General features: G+C 39.1%; 1 protein-coding gene across 1 annotated transcript in view; it reads left to right on the forward strand.

The window, feature by feature from the left end:
• The window catches only part of map3k5 (mitogen-activated protein kinase kinase kinase 5), an 81,827-nt gene that overhangs the window by 24,871 nt on the left and 41,354 nt on the right, over window positions 1-15,602 (forward strand). Inside the window, exons 4-6 of the mRNA XM_063494964.1 lie at window positions 5,661-5,854; window positions 9,650-9,818; window positions 11,924-12,030. Of these exons, the coding sequence (XP_063351034.1) occupies window positions 5,661-5,854; window positions 9,650-9,818; window positions 11,924-12,030 (470 nt within the window). The remainder of the gene's footprint in view (window positions 1-5,660; window positions 5,855-9,649; window positions 9,819-11,923; window positions 12,031-15,602) is intronic.

Raw genomic sequence — 15,602 nt, forward strand, 5'->3', positions numbered from 1 at the left:
CACATTGTGTAGTGCAAAGAATATGCTTTTTACAGCGTGCAGGGAGCACAGTGTCCTGTTGCCTTATGTCTCTCTTTTCGCTATTGTAAAGGCTTTCTTTTGCACAGCCCACTTTTGTTTCGAAGCTGTGATAAATATTTGGTTTCATGTAAAATGAAAACATCTTCCCTTCCACTTTCAAGATGTACGTCTCAGACAACAGCTGCTTTGAGAGTTACAGTGACTGCACTGCCACAATCTGCATAAAAAGGCACAAGCATTTTGAGAATTTGACTTGCAAAAAGTGCAGTATTCAAATAAGGTGCTGCCTTAAAGCTAAGGAAATCCTGTCCTTTGCATATCATACTGTAGTTCCTAAAATCAGTAGATCAATATAGAGTCACCCACTGTACCATATGTTTTAAGTAAAGCCTAGATTTTTAGCAGACATGCACAGATTGTTGTTTTTGTTTTTGAAGTTTCTCTGCAGACCCATGAGCCTTGTTGCAGTGTATTAATATGTACAACTTTTCTTGTCTTATCAACCACTGAATGTGCTTTCGCAGCACAGTTTCCTGAATATGTTGCTACATCTGCCAAGAAGAAGCTTTGCCTAATTATACTTCTTTTTTTTTAATTATTTGGGTTTTTGGAACTTAATGAAATGTTACTGACAAAAAATAGGAGGAGTGTTTTCCAGATTCCAGAGTTTCCTGTCTTCTTTCCCATTCCTTGTGAGTCTAAAACTGAATTCAGTTTCCAGTGATGCAAAACAGAGATAAGCTGCAAAATCTCTTATTTCAGAGACCAAAGGTAAAGAATGTTTGTCATCTTAAAAATGATGAACTGATTCTGATTGACTTACATTTCTAAATTGCGCGCTAATTGTGTCAATAACACAGATGCGGTCTGTAGTCCATGTTCAGCAGTCAGATAAAAGGCTCTCCTAAGTGGCTTTCGCAGTGAAAGGAGAGCTACATGAAATGTACTGTTCTCTGACACTGACTCGTACCAAGAGGAGAGCTGATTATCACTCACAGTATGAGAGTGTGAGCTTACTGATCTCCCTTATGTGCACTTACTGTCTTTGTTCTTTCTCTTTCCTGCTTGTATTAATGCACTTAAATGCACTCTGCACCAGTGCACAGGCTCTTAACTAGCCATCTGTGCAGGTAAAAGTGCATTTAAATTGCAATACTGGACTTTTTGATCATTCTTTCCCTTCAATTTAATGTTATTACAGATGTTTTTTCCCCTGCAAACGCCATAATTAATAGCAATTTTATATCTTCCTTATTCTCTTTCATTTCCAAAAAGTTCCAAACTTTCAGTCAAGACTTTGTTAACATATCCACATGGCATTTCTTTCTATGATATAAGGAATATAATGATCTAAACAAACACTCAGCATTGCCACCTTGGAACTGCAGTGAACTAATGATTCAAACGCAAGTATTTAAATAACCAGGGCTGCATGTGAAACATAACAAACCATTCCTTTCAACTTGTTTATCCATTTTTTGTTTATCTGATGAACAGGATTTATTCAACATGTTGCTAATAATAAGCTGTTTGTTAATCTAGTGAAACTGAAGGCTCACAAACGAACTGAGTGAGGTTCCATGTGCTGTACCTTCCTGATTCTTCTGTATGACAGTTATGAACTTGTTGGCTATGGCTATCACAGCATCAGATTGCTTCATTTTTTTATTTTTGAAAGAATTCAAAGAAAAAGAATAATTACACATCCATTCATCCATCTATTTTCCTCCTCCAAACCAGTTTAGGGTCACATGGCCTGGAGCCTAATCTGGCTGTCAGGGGTGGACAGCTCACCAGTGTATTGCAGGGCTGATACTGAGAGACAGACAGCCATTCACACTCTGATTCACACATACAAGCAATTTAGGATTAAGTCCAAAGCATGTCTTTGGACGGCGATAGAAAGCCAGAGTACCTAGGGAGAACTCCACAGACACAGAGGGAACATGCAAACTCCACACTGCGTCACCGAGCTGCCCAGTGACCTCATTATAGAGTACCATTATCATTTAGTTAAAGTCTTAGAAGCTATCTGATGAAACGCCAGTAGCCCCTCTGTTTTTAGTCTTCTCAATTGCCCGAGGGAAGTATCACGGTTTTTACCTGCTGTATTCACCCCTTTGTTTATCTGCTACTCTTTAACCCAGTAGTTATCTGGTGTTGTGTACAGTGTAAAAAGAACTTTGACTGGAAACAGCTGCTTGTTAAGCCGAAAAACAATACAGTGGTGAGAGCGAATGGAAGCATTGTAACAGTAACAGTCAACTGGAGTTAGCAGAAGCAGTTTAAACTTCCCTAAACCCAAGAAGATCTTTGGTTTAAGGTCCTGATTGCATATATTGTTATTGTTTAGGAAGCAGAAGGTTGATCTTCCCTCTGTAGTGCTGCAAATACATTTCTTTTTTTTGTGACTGCTTTAAAATACGCTCTGCAGCTGCAGATATGTCTGATTATTCTCATCAGTGAAAAGCATGTGCTCCTACTTGTCTGTAACTGTGTATGTAACTCACCTCCATTATAACTGAAATCCAGGTAATTAGCCTCTTTGTGTATGTTCAATTACTGTAATTACATACACAAATGTCCCTCTGTGTCACTACACTTTCATTTACTTTCCCCACTGATTTCTATCTGCATTTGCTGCCCATAGGAGCATAGACGTGTGTGTGTGTGTAGGTGTGTGTGTGTGTGTGTGTCGATTACCCTGTTTCAACTCAGTTTTTAACTGTATCTCCGGCTATTGGATCAGAGTGGGACAGCCCATTTACAACTTCGCCAGATATCTTAGCATCATCGAGATTTGGTTGAAAAGTAAAACGTGAAAAGATGTTCTGTCAGGTCATTGAAAGCTTGCAAACGACCTGCAAATTTTATCCAGAAACTTCTTCTTATGAGGCAGTAGTGCTAACCACAACACCACGGTGACCTGCGAGAATCTGGAAACAGCGGTTTCAACTTTCTGGAAGCTCGCACAAATAAATGTTTACATCATTGCAACCATTTCCCATCACCATTTAAAGACATCGATTTGAATTTTTTGAAACAATTCTTACTTTTAATGTCTGCTTAACATTAAGACATTATTCAGACTGAAAGTGCATTGATTGTTGGTTAAATTAGGTAGTACTTGGTTCAAATTGCAATGGGATTTGACTAGACTGACCAGATGGCTGGTTTTAACCCACAAAACAACATCCATGGAGACTGTTGACTGAAGTGAATGGTTGTTTACACATGCGTCTCCAAGATATTCTCCTATATTCATGTTCAGTTATTGATTATCATTTACAACAAAGGTTAAAAGCTACGTCTGTTGCCAGCCAGGCTCCATATTTTTTAGCAAAATGCTTCATGAGCTGCAGGCAAGAATGGACACCATGACATGTTGTTATCTTTTGTCCTGCTTAGGAATAGTTCAGGACAAATTATGATATACATTACAAAGCATACAGAGCCCAAATGTGCCTCACAACACCTCAGGAGCAATGCAGGTGGTGTTTAGCTGTCCACTTGTCCAAAACACATTTTAAAGGAGTGTAAACAGGCTCTATGAAGGTGAGTGAGTAGGCTGCTCGAGAACATTGATGCTGAAAGCGAAGATGAGCAGATGGATCTTTGGCAAGACTGACTAAACAGATGACTCACTCGGTAAATACCTGGCTCATTCTTTGGATTCATCAGCCAGAGTTGTCACATGTGTATCAACTCGGGAACCTGCTACCTGTAAAGGACTACTGGAGGTTAGCTTCAAATAACCCGCAGCTGCTGCCGCTCTGAAATGTGCATCAGCGTGTGAAAACAAATCTGTCATGTGAGCCCCATGACAGCATGAATCGCACAAAGAAGCTAAATATAGCATCAGCATTTTGCAACCTGTCTGGTTACACCTAAAAGAAATAGGGGTCATGGTCTTTTTTTGTTTTGAAAGGCACACACTGCCGCTGCAGTTACTGGTGATGTCATGAACCACAGTTGCACAGGAGGAAGTAGTTATCTTCAGTTGGCTTTCATTGCTTCAATGCCACATGTTCCTCTTACTTCCTTTTTTTTTGGCACTGAAAGCAGCAGCAGCAGTGTATTTTCGAGGTTGCTGAAAAACCGAAAGCATGATAGAATATTAAAGTCATCAGGATGCAGCTGGGTTGCAGCCCAACCGCCTTCAGATGCTCGTGTTGTTTCACCACATATCTCACACTCTGAGAATAGCTCTTCTTGACAGGACTTGTGCTGTTTCTTCAGGATATTAATTGTGGATTTCCTGCCTCTTTCTCGCTCTTTCTCTCTCCTCTGTCTGTAGACACCGCACGCATGTATTTCCTCTTTGTTTATTCAGCAGTGGTGGGCCGCCGCGACAGAAGCATCAAGAATGCGGTGCAAATAATGTCAAGTTAAAAAAGCAAATACAGATACACAATAACGGCTGTCGAGTATTAAAGCTAAGTGAATAAAGAAAAAGGCTTTTAATGCTACTAGTGCGGCCAAACCTGAAACAGACTCGAAACACAATTACTCCATAATGGCACAGCTGGAGCAAAGAACAGGGTAGAGCTTTGCAGCAGGTGAGCAGGGAGACTTCAGCTGCTGCTGCTCGATTTTCTTGTGCACTAGGCTGCTTGAGCGAGTGACATTTGAAAATGAGGTGCTGTAAGTGTTTGTGGTTATAAGACAGCACCTCCTAATGAAGCTGTTGCATATCTCACCTCCCTGCTGCTGCCTGTTTAGACTAGTTCACTGAAGACAAAGCTACATAAACACTATTGTGTGAATAGGAAGATCAGAGATGAAGGTTCATGTAATTACCCGAAACCATTTCAAATAGGGGAAATTACTGCAGACTTCCCCCCCCCCCAGGCAATCTGCTTCCTCCCTATACAATGTAATGTTTCATTGCACAGGTCACTGAAATCAGCTGGAAGTTTTTATTTTTATTGAACAATTTCGATACGTTAGTTTTTAAATTAAGCTATATATTCTGATAGATCGTAAACCTAATTTACTATCTTTTTTGTACACTTAAGTAAAGCTAAAGTTTGAGACTTTAGCGCCCAGCTCCTATTTTGCAGAAATGTGACAAAACGGATAAAAAGAACAAAGTTGAAGATGGTTTTATTGATACAGTTTATGCAAAGATGTCACAAGAAACATGAAAATCGGATGCTGTATCTACACATAGCTTAGTTTAAATTTAACATTATAGTCTGTAAATGTTACAAATATAGTTGCATACATATAGTTTCATGTAAGGGCGGCACAGTGGTTAGCGACTGTTGCCTCACAGCAAGAAGGGTTTGGGTTGAATCCAGGGTCTACCCCAACCTCCCTCTCCAAGGCATCTGGGATAAGCTCAAGCCTCCCCCATTGCCGTGATCCTGAATTGGATAAGCAGAAAAAAATTGATGGATTTATAGTTTCATATATTTTCATAAAGCTGCTAATCATAACTTATCAAAATATATGTTTCTTTGGTGAAAAAAAAATTATCTATATCATTTAAAAGACAACTGAGTATGGTTTATGGCAAAAAAACCAAAAAAAAAAACAATACACACATAGTTTGGGGAAATGTTACAATTGCATACAAAAAGATGTTTAAATGTGCTGATATCTGATATCCAGAACTTTGTTTCCTCTCTTAACAGACATGCTCAGCTAACTACACCTTCATCCCGTACATGGTGACACCTCAGAATAAGGTGTACTGCTGTGAGGGCAGCCTGATGAAGGGCCTGACCGAGCTGATGCAGCCCAGCTTCGAGATGCTGCTGGGTCCCATCTGCATGCCTCTGCTGGACCGCTTCATCCAGCTCCTCAAAGTGTCGCAAGCCAACTCCCAGTAAGTATATTTTGCTTATTTATATCCACTTTATATCTGACAGCTGTTATAGAAATATAAACTGTATTAAGTGAAATTAAACCTCCTATTGAGGCGATCCAGAAATTTCAACAATAATAGCGTACAAGCGGGGATGCTAAACAATAGAAACATCCGGGTTATGAGGTCAGTAATGCTCTACAAAGGACTAATGATAAAAGCTAGATTTTCCTGCACAGCAAACACAGAAATACTGTGATAGCTAACATGTTAGGCCTAGTTAAGACATTGCTTATGACCTAAAAATGCAGCTTCTGAAAGTACTGCACTGGTGCCGACTGGGACAAGTTTGCTACTCCTTTGGTGGTGCAAACAAGTCGGCTGTTGCACGCTTCTTTGCACCTGAGTTTGCAAAATCGACTGCCTGTCATTTTGAAATATTGTTGGGGGGTTTTTGTGTGTCAGTGCATGACTGTGGTGCAGCAGTGGTGTGGTAGGGGGACCTGCAATAACCTGTATTTTATTTTTTATTTTTTTCATTATTTATGAGCCGTAAAAACGACCAACACAAAGATAAAACTCTTGTTCCAGAAAGGTTGCACCAGCCATGGTGGATGCTCATCAATGCATTCAGGAAACACAGTCCACCCATGAAGTGTGACATCCCCTAACTATAAACCATTTTAACACTTCTTATCTGCACAGAATTTTTTTCCTTAATTTTTCCTTTGAGAAGGGACAACAAAGGTGTCCAAAAATATAACATGAAATAAAATAGTATCAGTACTTTTACAGAGATTTGACACGTTTTGACTTTTGAACAGACCCTTTGGTCCATAGTTTTCTATGCATGCTTGCTTTAAGCCTTAACGAATGAGTCTGTTTTCCATGGAATATATTTCTTCTGCTACATGTCCAGCCGCTGAGCTGTCCTTGGAGGATTACGTTTTAGCCAGTTTCTTGTTATGACCTTTTTACATGCACTGGTCAAAACTTTGAACACATATATTCCCTCGCTTCGTATCATGCCACTGGACATTTATACAGATTTTATTATGCTGAAATGGGTAACATATACTATATTAATTTACATATTTGGCACCGTCGGTTCTTCATGAAAAGATTCTTGATGTCTCTTCCAGGTCTCTCAACTACACCACATTTATGCAGTATAAACAATAATTACATCATTAAAACAACTTTTAGAGAAAAATGCAGGTGAAATTGCAGTGTCAGTACTAACAGCCTGCTTATTTGCACAATATGGCAGATATTGTGGCAGATTTTACACAGAATTGTTACAGAGTAATTTGTCTATTGTTACAGTATATAGAAATTAATCTATAGTTTGCAAATGGGACAGTAGTTTAATCTAAGATTAACAACAAGAGCTTTGCTAGAAGTGACATTAACAGCATGCTGTGTGGAATAACAATCTGAAGTTAGCTGTTAGGACTGTGCCCACTATCATGTTTCATCACAGTGTGCACAGTTTTTCAGCTAGGCTAAATGCAATACAGTAAATATAGTTTCTGCTTTAGCTTTAGCTATTTCTGTATTTACTTTGCTTCCTGTAACAATTTTCCATTTTGTTTTTGTAAAAATTCAAAGTTTCTGTTTTGTAAACTCTACACATTGAAACAGAAGAGATTTGAAACTTAATGCATTTTGGCTTTGCTGAGACAAATAGTGTTAGTGAACGTATTGAGAGCTTTATATTTAGGTTGTCTAGTGTTACTAATGAAGGACATGCTGACAGTACAGCAATGGGTTTGAGAAAAAGGAAGCAAAAGAGAAAGAAAATCTATTTAAAGCTCCTGGCAAGATGATCCTCTGAAAGCACTGTAAGATCACTATTGTTTATCACAGAGTCATAATGTGCATGGGAAATGCCCACAATATGACTCTGTGATATGTTTTCATAATGGTAAGCAATGCCCAAATGATTGCTTCATTGTATAAATTACATTATACTGTATTCAAATTAAGGTGAAAGTTCACAAATAGGAAGGAGCTGTTGTAGCATTACCATTTTTAGCATTTTAACATTATGTTTATATTTGAGCAGCTCTGTTAGAAGTTTTTCAGCACACCAGGCATTTATTTTATTATCCCACTCATCCTATTTTTACTTGTTCTAATTATTTTTGTGCGTGGATCCTTCAGCCTTACTTACGTGGTAATTTACATTTTGAAACCAGAGAAGAAGAAAAAAACACATTTGTTTGGCTCAGTTGCTGGGGTAATATTTTAGGCCTTCTTGCCAATAGGCGATACAGCAGCCAGTCATTTCTAGTCCATCTCCAGGAATAGTGACTCAGGTTTTACAGGCAGAAAAGAAAATCATGTAGATTGATGAAGGCTGTGTCTCCTGGAGACAGGCATAAAGGAAAGTATGAAGATCCTACAGTAATTCAGTGTTTGCACTATATTGTTTTGGGTGTATATTGAAGTCGAGACCATGTTTTGAAGTCTCAAGAAGACAGATAAGCTTACTGAATTACAAGACCGTCTCACATGAAGCAAATATATGTATTTATGTCTTTAAAATTGCTCCTTCCAGCAAGGACACACCAAACTGATCATCTGCAGCAGATCATAATATGCGAATACATGATTTGTTATTCATATTTTATGAAAAAACAACCTAAACAGGAAAATATTAGCCGGCCTATTCACATTAAACACATTTACTATTTAATAACAGAGCTTGTATTGGGTTATTATTTAGGCTTTAATCACTCCCTGCAAACAGGGTTGACCCCCAGGATTGGCTCGGGGTTATGGCAGCAAATCCTCATCACTGCATGGGTCTTTTCAAAATTGTGTATAAGGCTTAATTATGTGAATAGAGAGTGTAGACTGTGTCATTATTTGGCATTTAGGTCTTAATATTATCATTTTAAGCTAGAGTACACTACGTTCAGCATACAAGAGGCTGGGGAGTGACAATAATCTGCATCAGTCTTTTGAGTTTTAATGCCAGTACACATGTTTTTTCCACAATCAAAATGAGACGATTATGAGAAGGTTATCCTTTACAAACTGCTGATTAAACAGCCAAAAAAATTCAGCATTAAAAAAAGACACAATTTGCAACTGGAAAATACTAATTAATTGAATTTAGATGGTCCATATTCACAGAATTTCTGAAGGTTTTCAGTTTTGCGGTTTTAACCCTCTCGAGGCAGGCGTTGCCGATTTGCAACAGTTAAAAACTAACAACCTGATTACCCCACATACATATTTTATGAGGTTTTTTTTTTTTTTTGATAATTTTCCCCAAATATCAGATTTTTCCTGTAACTAAAACTTAATTTGAGCCTGAGAGGGTTAAAGGTGAAAATCTAAAAGATCCTACAGACAGGCTTTTGCTAAGTACCTGAACCGCCTCACGTATTTTAATATTCTTTTGTTCATCCCTTTGTGTTTTTTCAAGAACAACTAAGAGCTTACGAATATGGTTTCCGGAAGTAATTCTGTCTTAATTGTCTGCTCTGCTTTTAAATCCATCAAACTAATATCTGAAGTTATCAGGTTTATTGGTCCCTTCATCTGTCAGTGAATAATTTGTGACTTATATGAGATGAAAATAGCTCGTGTCTCACTGGGGAATGATCTGAAATTATGCAAAACAGTGTGAGAATGCAGGGAAAGAAGTAACTCCAATTGTGTTAGAGTTGAAGGAGCAGATCCTAAACTATGCAAAACATTTTTTTACTAAATTTTTGTATTGCTATTTGTCGATCATATACATGCAAGCCAATCTTCTCTTTCATGTATAAATGCATGTTTGTTTGTTTTCGTGTCTTCCAGCCAGTATTTCCGTGAGACGATTCTGAATGAGATCCGTAAAGCCCGGGAGCTTTACACTGGCTTGGAGCTGGCTGCAGAGCTGAGCCGAATCCAGCAGCGGCTGGACAACGTGGAGTGCCTTTCAGTTGATGTCGTCATCAATTTGCTGCTTACGTACAGGGACATCCAGGTACAGCTGTCGGGTGTGGACTTCCTGAACACCAACATATTGCTGTCATTTGTCAAATTATGTGTATTGCCTTTGGGTATTTCAACCAGAGGGGCTGTGGTTCAGTGGCCCTTGTTTATCATGTACTGGGTCTTGGTGCACCCTCCCCCCCTTTTTGTTCCATGTCTGAAACGAGTTATTTCAGCTTCTCCTCCTTTAGGCCATTTTTATTCTCATTGGCTGCCCCTCATAAACACACAGTGCAAGCCAAAGCTGTGTGCCTGAGATAAGGACTTCAGTTATCTTTAATCTGAACATCCATCTGTGCTACAACATCAAAAATCATAAAAAAAAATATTCATGATAGGCCGATTTTAATAAGGCAGCAGTCTTAAAAATAAACTTTGGCTATGTATTTGTTTAGTTTCAGTTATATTATTTATTATTCTATGTAACAATCTCAAAAATATTGAAAAATACCCGTCACATTTCCTGGACGGGTTCCTAGGAAAGTTTATGTCTTGTTTTCTTTGGAACAAACATTCAAAAGTACAAAACGTTCAGTTCAGCCAGAACCAGTATAGTCACGAGAAGATTGTTATTTTCAATTTGCCGTAATATTTGCTGGCATGGCTCTGTTTTGGGACTTCCCTGCCCTTCATCGTGCATACTTGGAATGCAAAGGGCGGGGAGAGCAGCAGCAAGACTTCCAGCACACAGCAGAGCAGAGCAGGCGTCAGTGACAACAATCCCTAACACTGATTAGGCAGGAAACAGCATGAAATGAGAGGCTGTGGTGGAGATGGCTCACACTGCTGCTTGTCGAAACTGTAACTGTGGGCAGTCTGAACAGCTTAAATGGCACGCCCTATATGAGATTAGAGAATTGCATATTGAGAAATGTACAGCTGAACCACCAGCTGATTTTCCTTGGCAGCGTCTAAGCATGACCTCATGGCAGCGAATACTAAGCTAGATTTTTCAACTACAATAAACTGGAAAAAATGATCAAATGCCCACAGATAACAATTAACTTCAATTGACTTTTTAATGTATTGATTTATTAATTGCTACTACATTTTCTGATAACCAATTACCTCAAATTTCTGTCTCAAAGTGATTGTAATTATGTCATAAAATTACCAAAAATGGGAACAAATAGTTACTAGTTAATACTGACAAAACAAAATCTCAACCTGGTAATTTCACCACGCCTTTACTTTGAAAAGGGCATGCCAAAAAGTTTCTCCATAAACTTTCAGGCATTTAGCTAATCACCCACAACCTTCTCAAGTTTAAACCAGCTGTCAGCTCCGATGCACTGAATGTGCATGCTGATGTCCCTGACCTTGAAAAAGAAGCTACTGTACACATCAGCTGTACAAATTTAAGCAAGGTTACTGAATCAGCTTCAATCTATCTCCACCATCCCTTTACCAGTGCCACTTTCTCAAACAGGGGCCATTTGCAGACTGCCTGTAGAGCGCTCTAGGCGAAGCGTTTGGTCTGTTCGTCTTAAACGCTCTGCTCTTTCTCCTCTTTAGTCTCCACATTGCCATGGCTTTCTCTGTCCAGATCGTCCCACTCACCATAGGCAGTGCACAGTCTAATGAATCATTCATTAGAACAATAAGCATTGAGGATGTGCTGAATTATTCAAAGTGCTTTGGCTGTGGTGACTACAAGAAACAAAAATGTGATGAAGAGGCAACTCAATTATTGAAGTGCTTTTTGTGATACACAGACAGCTGAGTCTCAGAAATAATAAATAAAAGGACATCAGAAACTCTCCCTTGAGGATCAAAGCAGCAGCTAAATGCACTGATGAGTCAGAGTGTGTGTTTGGAGGGCACTGGAACCAAGTCCCACAGTGCTCAGCAGTGACTGGTGGTGTTCCTACAAGATCGTATTTAACTTGCTCCTTACACTGACTTTGGTGCACTTAATGTTATCTTCTGTGACTTCTGAAAGCCTTTCTGCCAGGTAGCGCTGAAGGCAAATGTCTTCCTCCTTTCTTTTTCTTTTCCTTAACTTGCAAAGCTGTGACATCACAAGAGTGTCATTGATGTCAGATACACCAGTGACAGGAGGAACAGCTCAATAGCCGATCTTTTCTTACCTTCTAGGATTATGAGTCCATCGTGAAGCTGGTAGAGACTCTGGAGAAGCTTCCGACCTTTGACCCCATGGCTCATCCACATGTGAAGTTCCACTACGCGTTTGCTCTGAATCGGTAAGGCAACGAGCATACGTGTCATAGCGATCCACAGTGTAAACCTGTACTACCAACCTGCATAGCCATAGTCGCAAGGCTAAAACAGGTTTTCTGCCAGCCCACTGAGCCAAAGCTGACCCCCAGAAACCTTTCCGGCAGAAACCCTGCAACATGCACACATATTCAGTTTGACAGATAAAAACGTTAATGAAAAATGTTACAGTAGGAGCTTTTTTGTGTGTGTTTTGGATTTTGCGACCCTTGACATCTGAGTAATGTGTCTTCTCCACAGTGTCGCTGGTATTGTGTTCACCTTATTGAATTTGTCACTGTGGGGAAAAGTAGTCCTGGGGACACCTACCGTAGCAGGAGCTAACACTGTATATTTGGCGTATCCCTGTTTTCTGTACTCCTGTCATTCCTCTCGCTCACTGCAATGATCATCACATAATTTGTCAGTTTGATAGGGTCACAACTATGTAACATATAGACATGAAACTTTCGTTATGCAGTTCACATGAGAATGATGGTCAGGCTCCAACAGACTGTGGTGTGACCCGCGAGTACTGAATAAGAGACATCAAATAGAGGGAAGGCGCTGGCCTTTCTATATTTCAAGTTATTTATCAGTCTTTGACTTTCTCCCGCCTCATGAAATCTTTGGTGAGATGCTTCACACAGATGTTGGGATAGAGATGGGCAATTTTGCTGTACTGAAAGGCTTTCATTTAAATTACATAAAACTAGATGCTTTATTGATGCATGAAGAGTAAACTAAGATATCACTAAGTTATCAGAATGTGAAACTAAATAATATTTAACCGTATCAAAAAGATTTTGTTAAATTTTGAAGAGAAGCGATGACATGCACTTACACGCACCTGCTTTTTCTTTAAGTACTTTTCACAAAACAAAACACACCCAGGTTTCCTGGAATAAAAACTTCTAAACACAGTGAAGCAAATGCACTCTTTTCCTTTGTCCTAGTCTTTTCTCTAAGTATCATAAGGGCTGCCACAGAGTATTTTTCATGGTGTTCAGGGTTTACTTTAAATATATTCTAGCGGTTTCATTTATCTCGCGTTAGCAGAGCAGTATTGAAATCCTAAATGTATGTCTCTAAGCAGCTGTTACATTATTGGTGCGCGTCTAGCTACAGTACTCGTCTCAGGAAGAGACAGATGTACAAAACAGGAGGTTTTGGCTGCTTGTTTCTCACCAGCTGCTTTTCTTGTAAACTTCCTGCGGTTTTCATGGTGTGACTGCCTCAAACAGCAATAAAGCATGCTGTTCTTTAATTTGGCAGCAAATGGAAAATGTTTCTGTAGGGTGCCAAGATGCCCGTGTGCTCGCTGTTAGTAGCTGCTTCATTCCCACTATGTGATATTGCATTTGCGAGCTCGAGGCGGCATACCGAGACATTTTGTGAGACCAATTCACTGAATGAGTGGTAATGATGGAAAACTCTGTGTCTGTGGTGAGGTTGAGTTGTATCCTCCAGTGTTAGAGCAGGTCGACATGAGAAGAGGGTAGGAGGGCATTTATGTCAGTTTACCTATTCAGCAAGTAAACCATTGCATAAATACAATAGCTGTTCCAGGAGATTGTTATGCCACAGGTGGTGTAACTGTGTTGTTGTCTGATTTGTTCTTGTTGGTGGGAGGGAGAAATAGATTTTGAGCGCACTAAAGGTGGTAAATAGGTCATATCTTTTTGAGACTTTTGGAGCCAGTAATTATATTTTCAACTTTACTGTACTTTATTTTACTGTATTCAGTTAGTAGCGACTTTAAAGACAAATAAATAGAAAAAACGAATAAATTACCATGTATTATTATAAAACTGACCTGCCAAACAGTATAAAAAGCACCACATATCCCCACATGCAAGCTGCAACATGCAGCTTGTATGTTTATGCAATTGGAATCCAATGATATGATACCCATTATTTTAAAATGCACCAAGTTGCATAATGAGTATTTTTAATTTGGATACTTTAATATTCAAATTACATTTTTTTGGGGGGGGGGGGACCACTGAATAACTGCTAATAAAGTAATATCAAAGTACATTAAAATGTGGTAATGACTTAGGGATTCTGCTACACAGCTCACAGGTAAAATATAGGTAAGATACACTGTAAAAGAAAATACAAATATACCCAAAAATGCAAAAAACAACAGGGAATCTAAATTCAAACAGGGAGGCAGGGAAAATGAGGGAAAGATTCACAAATACCATGACTAAAAAAAAAGGACAGGACTATTTATACACATCAGAGAAACAGAAACAGCAGAGTGGACAAGACACAGGTGTAGGCAGTCATGACGACGAGATGGGGGAGGAAATGAAATTCACCCAAATGTCAAAGTAAAACCAGGAATGACAAGAGAACCCAACTGAACACAGAGATGCAAAAACCTGCACAAAAACATAGTAGAGAAGGGACTCAACGGTGGCTAGAATACTAAGCCTGAAACAAAAACACAAATATTAAACTGTTGATTACTGTAAGGGAAAACATGGAGGAAATTGCACACAAATACAAACTCCATAAAAACAAAACTAGAACTTTAATACAAGAACTAAAGCATCTGGGAACTAGAAAGCAGGAATCAGAATCATCCTAACTGTTGTGTATTGTTCTCACGATACCAAAAGCTAAAACTAACACTAAAAATTCATAAAAACAAAACTAAAACTAAACATAAAAACACAAACACAGCATATCGCATATCTGGAAGCACACACATGCATATTCTGTTTCATTGGTATCCCCTGTAAGATCTCTGGGAAAAATTTTACACACCATAAAGGCTAGGCGTGATTTTTGCACCATTGTGCTGAAGTGCCAAATATTTGATTTGCATGATCAGACAAAAGCAGATCTCTCCGTTTTAGAATTTACGTTTTCCACACAGTCATTAGCACTCATCCCTGCAGCCTCTGTGCATTTGAGCATGCCCATAGATGTTCTAGCTATTGCCTCTATTGCTAAAGAGAACACTAGCAGCTCTATGTTATGTATTTATAATCACCCAGAAGTAGAATTATATCCTTGGAAAAGCAATCTCTTCTTTTAAGCCTGTTTCAAAGCTTTTATTCAAATTACTCATAAACTGCCTTCGGATAATAGTTTGTAGAAGGTGGCACCATAGAATAGCAAAGTCAAATAATCTCCTCTGTTCTGAGTGTGAAACTGAATGAATTCCTTCACTGAGATGCAGTTGTATAAATCATTACCTTCAATGAGCTGTGAGTAAGCAGCATGCAGCCCACACCATGCCTTGAGATTATCAATATTTAGCCTTAATAGGCACTTAATCATTGATCTAAAGTAGGTGCTCTGCTTCTAAATGAATCTGGTGGGTTGAAGGGGCTTCCGCCTCAGGCATGTGAGTCTTCAGCTCTGCTTGGGGGCCTGTTGTGCAGGTCTTACTGCTGAGAGCCTGACAAGATCGAGGAAAAAAATCCCCATATCCAAATACCCATCAGCACTCTGAAGAAAAGAAAGAGGGAAGCGGAGAGATGCATTCGAAGAGCAGATCTTGTTTCCCTCATTGCTCTTCCCTCTGGGCAGTCTCCATGGT

This window comes from Pelmatolapia mariae, linkage group LG15, assembly GCF_036321145.2.
Source record: "Pelmatolapia mariae isolate MD_Pm_ZW linkage group LG15, Pm_UMD_F_2, whole genome shotgun sequence".
Taxonomy (NCBI): Eukaryota; Metazoa; Chordata; class Actinopteri; order Cichliformes; family Cichlidae; genus Pelmatolapia; species Pelmatolapia mariae.